The following is a 10,849-nucleotide window of genomic DNA, read 5'->3' as shown; positions in this document are numbered from 1 at the left end:
ACTGGCTTCAGGAGACAAAAAGAAAGGAGTGTTACTTTTGAGCTTGTGTTTTTGACTCTTGTACCTGAGCAGTCTGGAAGTATGGCTTCAGGCAAGGCTTGATCCAGGCTTCAAATGATGTCAGTAAGATTCTCATTCTTTCTTCCTCCTCCTGACCCCAGTCATTCTTTCCTCCATTTTAGCTCTCCTCACACTGCGGTCTGGGGCATTCCAGGTTTACACTGTCCTAACTACTAACGGTCCAAAAAAAAAAAATTCTTTTCTTTCCCAATAGTTCCTATAAAAGTCCCGGAATGTTCTCATTGGCCTAAGTCATGTGACAATGTATGAACCAATCACTGTGGCTGAGGGGTTTGGATTATACTGTTCGGTCAGCTCTGGGTCACTTGCCCACCCTAGGAGCTATAGGGATGAGCAGGAAATGGACTCAGCCCTACCCAACCCTCTGGCCTGACAGTGGGAGACACCTGGCTTCCTCAAAGAAAGAAAATGAAGGGGCTACTGGCGGAGGGGAATGGACGCTGCACAGGCAAAAATTACACTGTTCTCTACAGTTATGTCCCAAATACAGCCAAAGTTGGGCTCTAGAAGTCCTGGAATAAAAAGCAGGTTGTTCTTGGTGGCCCCTTGCGAATTCTCTCTACCTTTTCCTGATTCTTCTCCCAGTATATATCTGCCACCTACTCAGGCACGCCAGGCAACAGGGTTCCAGCTGTACCTTTTAATCCACAGCCAGTTCTGTCCATCTTTAACAGATTGTCAACTGCATAAGGACAAAAACCTTGGCTGTCTTGTTCATCACCGTCTCCACAATGCCCAGCCTCATGCCTAGTACAGTAAATCCTTGTCGAACGGATGGCTAGAGAGATGAATGGTGGGTAGACTTTCCCGCAGTCTAGAAGTTGGGCTCCTCTCTCACAGAATGTCATTCTACTCAGAGCCTCTAGAGAATGACTGATGGAGTCAACTACATGTGTGTGGCCCTGGGCTAAAGGCTGGGGATGTCAAGATAAGAAAACTATTGTCCCAGCCCTGCAGGAATGCCACGCCTCTTGGGAAAGATACAAGCTGGGGTGTGCTGAAGCTGGCTTGCACTGACTCCGAATCAATTATGCTCACCCCTTCCCAATTCCAAGTTCAGGGATGTCCCATTAGAAGCTTGAAATCATACATGGTGGAGAGTATTTATACCACAATAATCAGTAAATGCTACGTATCGGCTATTTTTTTTTTTTTTTTTAACCTGGAGAGCTGGCTGGTAACCATTTATCAGCATACCACTGCACATATCAAAACATGCAATTACATCAGAGTGTGAGAAGTGTTACAGTAAGTGTCATGGGGGTCTCAAGAAGGGAGAAATTCTTCCTGGAGAAGCTGGAGAACTTGACAAGGTTTTGCCCACTAGATTGCATTTCTCTTCACTCATTGCAATGACCCAAGCGAGAGACCAGAAGCCTCTGGTCCCACTGGCCCACTGCCTCCCTCAGCCCCTGTGGTCACTCACCCCCATTCTGCCTCTCTCCCTCTCAGGCCTGCACTCTTAAACAGTGCCGAAAACTTCACTGTGCTCATCAAGAATAATATCGACTTCCCTGGCCACAACTACACCACGTAAGTGTCTGGCAGTGTTAGTTATCTACTGCTGTGTAACAAATTACTCCAAAAGCTAGAAGCTTAAAACAACAAGCATTTAGCATCTCACTCGGTTTCTGTGGATCAGGAATGTGGGAATGACTTTACTGGGTAGTTCTGGCTCAAGGTCTCTCAAGCTGCAGTCAAGTTGTCAACGAGGCTGGGGCTGGAGAATCCTATTCCAAGCTTCTCGTGGTTGTTGGCAGGAGGGTTCAGGTCCTCACCACATGGACCTCTCCCTAGGACTGTCTGAGTGTCCTTAGGACATGGCGGCTAGAGCAAATCCTCCAGAGCAAATGATCTGAGAGGGACAGAGAGCAAGCAAGCAAGATAGTAACCAAGATGGAAGCTGTGGCCTTTTATAACCTAATCTGGGAAGTGAAATACCATCACTTCTGCCGTATGCTGTTGGTCACACAGACCAACGCTGATACAGTGTGGGAGGGGACTACACAAGGGTGTGAATACCAGGAGGTGGGGATCGCTGAGGGCCCTCATGGAGCCAGTTACCACACGGGCTCACTCCTATGAAAGAGACGGATCCTAATTTTCAATAGAGATGTTTGTTTGTTTGTTTGTTTGTTTGCTTTTCATTATATGCAGGAGAAACATCTTGCCAGATATAAACATCACTTGCACCTTTCACAAGATTCAGAATCCACGGTGTCCCATTTTCCGACTAGGAGATATCTTCCAAGAAACAGGAGATAATTTTTCAGAAGTGGCAATTCAGGTTTGTGCCATGAGGTGTGGTGTTTGTGCTGGGAGATGGGAGACATTGAATGGCCACGAGTCTGGGCCACTGGGTCTTAAGAATATGGCTCCCGTTACTGAGCGTTTAGTAAATCCATGCACGATGTCAAGGATTTTCAGTACGTTACCTCATCTAATCCCACAACAAGCCCAATGTGAGATACTTGGTGTGTTAGTGTCCTGCGGTAACTGCTGTCACGAATTACCACGAACTTGGTGGCTTCAAAAGCACACATTTCTTCTTTCCTTCTGGAGGTCAGAAGTCCAAAATCAGTGTCACTGGGCCGAAATCAAGCTACCAACGAGGCCGTGCTCCCACCAAGGGCTCTAGGGTAGAATCCCTTTCCTCGCCTTTTCCACCTTCTAGAGCTGCATTCCTTGCCTTTCTCGGCTCATAGGCTGCTTCTTCCAGCTTCAATGCCAGCAGCATAGCATCTTGCATCAGTGGTCACAGTGACTTCTTAGTCTGTGTCAACACTCCCTCCCCCAGGCGATCTAGGATAATCTTCCCATCTCAAGGTCCTCACTTTAATTGCAGCTGCAAAGTCTCTTTTGCCATACAAAGTAACATGTTTGGAGGTTCCAGGGATTAGGACTTGAGATTAGGAATAATTTGGGGGCCATTATTCAGACTACCACACTTGGATTTGTCAGGATTCTTCTAGTTGCAAGTGACAGAAATCCAACTCAAATGATGAAATGCAAAAAAATTCAAAAGTAATTTTGGGGGGCAAATAACAGAAACCAAACTCGACTGGCTAAAGTCAAAAAAGGAACTATATTCGCTTGTGTCAAAAGACCATGGGGAGTAGTGGTGTCTCCATATACTTTATAGTTTTTCGATTACTAGTGATGTTGAACATCTTTTCATGTGCATATTGCCATTTGTGAGTCTTTCATGAATCTGTCTAAATTGTTTCTCATTTTTCAATTGGATTGTTTGAGTTCTTGTTATTGAGTTGTAAAAGTTCTTTTTATATTCTAGATACATATGTCTGATATGTATTGTGAATAGTTCTCTTAGTCTGTGACTTGCCTTTTCATTTTCTTAGTGGTATTTTTTGAAAAGCAGATGTTAACTTTGACGAAATCCAGTTTACCTCTTGGATGTTGATCATGGGAATACAAAGTGGTTCAACCATTTTGGAAAACTGTATGGCAATTATTTACAAGGTTAAATATCCACTTTCTATAACACCCAGCTGTTGAACCCCTTGACATTACCAAAGAGAAATTAAAATTTATGTTCACACAGCCTTGTACAAGAATATTCATGGCAGCTATTTTGATAGCCCAAATCTGGAGACAAACCAAACATCTATCGACAGATGAGTAGATAAAACAAAGTATAGTACATTCATACAATGGACTACGACTTGGCCATAAAAATAAATGGACTATTGATACATGCAACAATGTGGACAGGTCTCAAAAACATTATGTTGAGTGAAAGAAATAAGGCACATACTATGTGATCCCATTTATAAGAAACTCTAAAAAGAGGCATAAGCCATCGATGTGAGCAGAAGCAGACCAGGGCCTGCCTTGGTCGGGAAGGGGCAGGGGAAAGCATGGACTGCGAAGGGGCACAAGGGAGCCTTTCGAGGATAGAAATGTTCTGTATCTTCATTGCGGTGGTGTTATGGGTATATGAGTGACAGAAGTCACTGACTTGTTACACTTAAATAAGGGCATGTTATACTTCAGTAAAGTTCATCTTTAAAAAGGGGAAAAAAAAAAAAAAGACCATAGGGAATGGACCTGCCAGTACACCCAAGGCATCTTCTTACTGCAGGAGCTTTCTCTTGCTAGTCCCTCGGTTGGAATAGTCTTGCCCCAGACATAGCATTAGCTGTCTCCCTCACGTACTTCCAATATTTACTCAAATATGTGCTCAGTGAAGCTTTCTGTTACCACTATATTTAATATTACAATTAATAAATAGTTTCATTAAAATGAAGCGAAATTACAAATTTATTTTCTCAATCGTACTAGCCACATTTCAAGTGCCCAATAGCCGTATGTGGCCAGTAGCTACTATTTTGTACAGCATGACAATAGAATAATTCCATCGTTGTAGAAAATTCTATTGGACAATGCTTGTCTAGACTTTCACATTTTATGGCTAGTGGTTCCAGCCAATAGAGAACCTCTTTTCTTATGGTTCTGGCAAAAAGTCTCAGAGAAGGCTCTTATAGGTCTATCTTGGGCCACATTCCTACCCCTGAACCAATCACCAGGTCCAGAGGAATGCACTGTCCTGACTGACAAGGCCTGGGTCATGTGCCCACTCCTGGAGCTGGGAAAGAGGGTAGCCCCAGTCGAACCAATAAGAGTTGGGAAAGGTGTTTCCCAAAGGAAATTCCAGGTACTCTTACCAGAAGGAGGAGAATTGGATGCTGAGGGACAAAAACATTAGATATTCATTATAATAGACAGAGTGCTTGGCTTAGTGTCTGCCAATAAATACAATTGTGATTATTCTGTATTATTTCCCCTTTCTCCAAGTCAGAGCCTGCCTGTTACTCTTCTCTGCATCCCCAGCATCTAGTATACTATCTTGAAATGTCCTATTGCATGATTCAAAGACTTTTTTTTTTTCATTTTTAATAGTTCTGAAATCAGGAAATGCTTTCAATTGATGGAGTCTCACAGTTTGACATTTTCTTCTTAGAGGAAAAAAAAGTATGGGTCTCACAAGCAATAGAGCAATAGTGGCTAAAGATAACAATGAAATATGGTAGCCAGTGCTCAAAATATATTTGTAGAAAGGAAGAAGTACAAGTGCAGGTTAAGAGATGAAGAGACTCCTTAGACGCTCCAAGGAGAGAAAGGTCACCTTGAACTGAGGAGGATGGGGTGGCTGCGGAGGGATGTAAGCTGCGTCTTTCTTGGAGGATGAGGGGGAGTTAGCTAGAGAGGCAGGTGAGAGAAACATTTCACTAGGAGAAAAGGGTAAGGGCCAAGATTTAAAAGTTCAAAGTGTACCTGGCAACCCACTCAGTATATACCCAAGAGAAATGATAACTTACGTCCACACAAAAATTTGTACGTAAATGTTCATAGCAGCATTAATCGCGATAGCTAAAGGGTAGAGGTGACCTAAATGCCCATTGAAGGATGAATGGATAAACAAAATGTAGCATATCCACACAGTGGAATAGTCCACCACAGAAAGATACATGCTATAATGTGGATGAACTTTGAAAACACTATGCTAAGTGAAAGAAGCCAGACACAAAAGGCCACATATTATCTGATATAGTCATATGAAAGTTCAGAACAAGGAACTCTATAGAGACGGAAAGTAGATTAGTGGTTGCTTAGGACTGGGAGAGGAGGTAGAGATGATGACTCAAGTTTGTGGGGTTTCTTTGGAGGTAATGAAAATGTCATGAAATTGTTGACAATTGTATGTATATGTAGACATACGATTAAAAAGCTGTTGAATTATACACTTCGAATAAGTGAATTGTATGTGAACTATATCTCAATTAAGCTGTTTTTAAAAAAGAAATGAAAGGTACAAAGTGTGTTTAGGGAAAAGTGTAGACGGTTTGGAATCAGAGCTTTCTCTTAGGGGAGTACAGGGAGATAAAGCAGAAGACACAGGTGGTGGGGCACCCCGAATTCCAGTCTAACGAGTGTTAACTTACTCTTTAATAGGGGAGCCATTAAAGGTGTTTGTTTATGGGAGTGGTTTGTTGAAAGTTATATTTTAGGAAAGTAAATCTAACAGCGGAATGCCTCAGACGGGAGGGGCAGGGAGCTGCATTTGCAGATGCCACAGGAATACCTGTGTTAGTTATCAGGGCTGCTCTCATGGCTCTCAAACCTTGAAGCAGCCTTTTTCCTCTAAAAACAAAAAGCCCGTCCTTCGGTGAGCATCGTTCTGCAAGGAGGTGTCTGGTGGCTGAATCCCATGTCCAGCAGGACTCAGAGATCGCCTCTTGTTGTCTTCCCCAGGGAGGAATCATGGGCATTGAGATCTACTGGGACTGCAACCTGGACAGTTGGTCCTATCACTGCCTTCCAAAATATAGTTTCCGTCGCCTTGATGACAAGATAACCAGTGAGACCTTGTACCCCGGCTACAACTTCAGGTAACAGCGTTCCAGCTCGGACTGGCCACACCCGGCTCCCCAGGGACCTTCCTGGCTGGCTGGACTGCAACATTCCCAGCAGTCAGTAAGACTAGATTTGGTTCCCAAGGCAACAGATGAACGTAAAGGACTTCCTCCTCTCAGAGCTAGCTGGTGATTATATTTTTGTATGAATTTTTTCTTTTTAATTCTTACAGAGATGCACACTCTTTGTAGAACAAAAACAAAACTCTGGAAACAGAGAAAAGCATAGAAAAGAGGATTTAAAAAGTCACCTATAATTCCTCTACCCCGAGATAATCAACAACCCTCTGGTGAATTTCCCTTCATGTAACCAATCTCTTTGTGAGGTTTATATGAGATCATTTCATGCTTATAATTGGGGACTGTCATTCGAAATTCTCCGTGCCCATCACGTTAACGATGTCACTGTGTGAGTGTAATGGTGACAACCGCCACAACCTAGGGAGGGTGTTCTATACACCGGGCACTTGGCTTCATCAAAAATGGCTCTCTCTGGCAGGTAGACAGTAGTGTTCCCAGGTAAAGCCACAGACGGTGAAATGATTTGCCAAGATCCACAGCTAAGAGTAAAAGCTGCATAATCCTAACCTAGGTCACTTTGACCCCCAAACTCACACTTTTTCCCTCTATCTCACGATTTTCTCACTCATTCCTCTATTATTGGACATTTGGGGTGTTTCCAGTTTTTCTCTTATAAATAACTCTGCGGCGCACATCTTTGTACACGAATCTTTGTTGGAATTCCAGATTATTTCCTTAGAATAAATTTCTAGAAATAGAAGTATTGGATCGAAGGTTATGAACATTTTACCATATGCTTTCAGATTTTAAAAAAACTTTTCTATGGCTGTATTTCTCACTTCTCGAATTTATATTTGGTTCTTTCTCAAAGCCATATATTATTGTTTCAGTGGGGTCCATTCTTACCTCATGGATCCTTTGGTCCAGTCTACTGAATAACCCTGTTCACACTGATCTATCACCTACAGTGACGCGAATGGGATTTCTGCTTGTGGGGCTCTGGGGTAGTTGTTGGTGGGCTTCACAGGAATGATCCAGCGCGACATTCTGTACCTGCCGTGGGGCACAGAGGCATTCCTCTGGGGTATTATGTAACTCTGCTGTTCTTCCTGCCAGGATTGTAAGGCATCTACCAATTATGAACCAGATTTTAGCTTAATTTCTGGGCACCGGATGTCTTCACTCTGCTGAAAGTCTCCCATCCCCGCTCCCTTGCCTTGTAAGGCTTCTGCAGGCTCAGCTCCCTTCCCCAGGAGTGTGTTACAGCTCTGGCTCCTCAGATACAGATCTGGTCCGGGCGCCCCCAGGGGTCCCTTGGCTTCAGTCCTCACTCACCGCTTATCTCTAGCATCTAGAAAAGGCCATTCTCTGTTTTGAGCTCAGCAATATATTGAGATGACGTCTTTGTGTATGGAGTGAGAGGTGGAGGCCTTCCTGTACTAGCTCAGGATGCTATCTTGACCGGAAGTCCTTTCGGGAAGAACATCTTTAGGACCCGTGATACGCTGGGCCGTGCTGCTTCCTCTCTGCGAATTCACTAGAATCCTGGTTCATGTTCACTCTTAAGTTGGCTGCTGTTGGTTTGGTCCTCATCTATTCCTTTTTTTTTTTTTAATAGACATGAATATTTTTTATTTGAAAAGTTATGTATTCACTTTCAAGCATTACATTTATATTCTCACTAGGTTTTGTGAGACAATGAGGGGACTGATCAAAAAAGAAAGGACTCTGACCTTTGGAATGATGGTATCTGGAAAGATTTGGAGGAAGCTAAACCTCCAAAGTACCCAGAATCACTAACTTCTCTTTTCACCCCTCGAGGAAGTAATCCCAACCCCTGACTTTGCTGGAAACAGCTAGACATTTCCCTTTAGTGCTGTCTTTAAACGAGTTAGGTCCGGCTCTGGTCTCGTTTTGACCCTTTGCGCAGTTCATCCTTGGATCCTGACTTTTGCCCAGCGGTGATCCTGTGCCATCCTAACTTAGTTTCCACGTTACCTCCTACGTCTGCATCACTTTTCCAACCTGTTCCTACAACTCTGTCCCAGCACTAACTTGGCCCTTCAGTCCGAGGCTCATAACACAGTCTCCACGGCTTGTCATTGCCTGTGGGAGCCAGGCAGGTTTCTGTGACTGTGGCTATGGCTCATCATTTTGTGCCTGGGTTCTAGGAACAAAGTAGGCATATGCTGTTCCCTTTTCAGAAAGAGTTGCCAAGTAGGTCCCTAGAATAATGGTCACATGATTTGCCTGTGAAGCTGGTAGGAAGCTGATATAGGCATTTCTCATTTGTTCATTCATCAAATATACATTGAAGAAAAAATATTGGTTGTGCTAATGAGTATATATTGGTAAATAAAAGAGACAAAGTTACTTTTGTGGAGCTTATATTCTAGTAGGACATGAATATAAGACTATTATCAGTATAATATATAAGTATAATATAGGACAAAAATATAAGTAAATAAAAGATGCCAGCAAGCCATCATTTATTTATCATCAGAGAATGCAAATTTAAACCACAATGAGATACAACTACACCCACCAGAATGGCTGAAATTTAAAAAGACTGAGAATTCCAAATGTTGGCAAGGAGGAGCAACTGGAACGCTCCCACCTTTCTGGTGTGAGTGTAAAATGGTGCAGCCACGTTAGAGAACTGTTAGGGAGCTTCTCACGACGTTAAACATGCATCTATGTGGAGACATATGTCCACACAAAGATCTGTACACAGACGTTCGCAGCAGCCTTGTTCGTAAATAGCCAAAACCTGGAAACAGCCCAAATGTCTAATAACAGGTGAACGGAGAAATAAAGTGTGATATAGTTATAAAATAAAACACTACTTAGTATAAATAAAAAGGGAACTAACTACTGATATACATGCAACGGCACAGATGGATCCCAGACATTGTGCTGAGTTAAAGAAGCCAGATCTAAATAAGGACATACCATGTGATGCCATTTATAGGAAGTTCTAGAACAGGCCAAACTGATCTACGATGATAGGAGACAGAACAGTGGCTGCTGGGCTGGGGAGTAGGGGTGGAGAGGGAGGAGGAATAGGAACTGATTGGAAAGGAGCACAAGAGAATTTTCTGGGGGTAATGGAATGTTCTAGATATCGATGGGGTGTAGGTTAGACAGGGTATTCATCTGTCGAAACTCATTGAACTGAACCCTTAGGACTTGTGCATTCTATTGTAGGTAAATTATACCTTGAAAGAACAAACATTTCCAACAAGACCATTTCAGATGATGAGAAATGTTGTAAAGAAAATCAAACAAGACACTGTGAGGGGGTGGTTGGTGGGGGAGGGGGCACTTGGAGAGGCGACCAGGGAAGCCCGCTCCAAGCACGAGGTAGCACCCCTGTAGGCATCATGTGCTTTCCTAGTTAAGAAGAGAAACAGCACAGACAGGAGCCCATGTAGGGGAGTCAACTTGCAAAAAAATTTACCATCTCTGAATCTCTCTAGTACTAGTGATCTAGACCAATGGTTCTCAAAGTGTGGGCCCAGCATCAGCATCACATGGGAACTTGTCAGAAATGCAAATTCTCAGGCTCCACCCTGGACCTACGGAATTGGACACTGGAGTGGGGCGGAATTCTCAAGCCCGCCAGGTGATTCTGGCACACGCTCAAGTTTGAGAACCATTGACCCAGAACCTCAATGCTCAGAGCGAGGTCCTGGAACCAGCAGCATGGGCCCCACCTAGAAGCCTGCTACAAAGCAGGATCTCAGGCTGCACTCTCGTATTACTGAATCAAAAGCTGTGTTTTAACCAGATTCCTGGGAGATTCGTGTGCGCTTTAAAGTCTGAGAAGCGCTGGTTTAGGCTCTGTCATCGAGCACCCCAAAGGATTTTCTTCTTAGATGTCACTTAAAGCAGCATCATAAACTGGCAAGCAGGCTCCCACTTTTCTTATTGTTGTTTTTGGCCTGCACAATGTTTTGAAAGTTGAGACAAAAATCTAGACTTCCTACTTTTCCTGAAAAAAATGAACTAAAATTGAAAAAAGAAATTAATCCATTTGACAACTCTGGGTTTATATCCCACACAGCAGCACTCAGCTGGCGCTGTCAGTGGCTCCCTTTTGGAAGGGGCGTGCTTTTTGGTTTTCCACTGTCCCCACCGCACCTTGTTGCCTCATACCTGGCCCGCATGACTCATTTCTGTCATCTCCTAGGCCCCTGTACGTATCTGAATTTGAGCCCCTTGACTAAAGGCTGGCTTAAGATCAAGACACAAGAGGCTTTCTGCCTCCTCTAGGTCAGTATAGTTTCATCCCAGGCTCTGACACCAGCTGC

General features: G+C 43.5%; 1 protein-coding gene across 1 annotated transcript in view; it reads left to right on the top strand.

Annotated features, from left to right (window-relative positions):
* P2RX7 (purinergic receptor P2X 7) overlaps positions 1–10,849 on the top strand; it is a 39,284-nt gene that overhangs the window by 16,465 nt on the left and 11,970 nt on the right. Inside the window, exons 6-8 of the mRNA XM_011355773.2 lie at positions 1,534–1,614; positions 2,239–2,368; positions 6,355–6,491. Of these exons, the coding sequence (XP_011354075.1) occupies positions 1,534–1,614; positions 2,239–2,368; positions 6,355–6,491 (348 nt within the window). The remainder of the gene's footprint in view (positions 1–1,533; positions 1,615–2,238; positions 2,369–6,354; positions 6,492–10,849) is intronic.

This window comes from Pteropus vampyrus, unplaced genomic scaffold (assembly GCF_000151845.1).
Source record: "Pteropus vampyrus isolate Shadow unplaced genomic scaffold, Pvam_2.0 Scaffold23, whole genome shotgun sequence".
Lineage (NCBI taxonomy): Eukaryota > Metazoa > Chordata > Mammalia > Chiroptera > Pteropodidae > Pteropus > Pteropus vampyrus.
The sequence above is the reverse complement of the archived record's forward strand: the minus strand, read 5'-3'. Positions and strand labels throughout refer to the sequence as shown.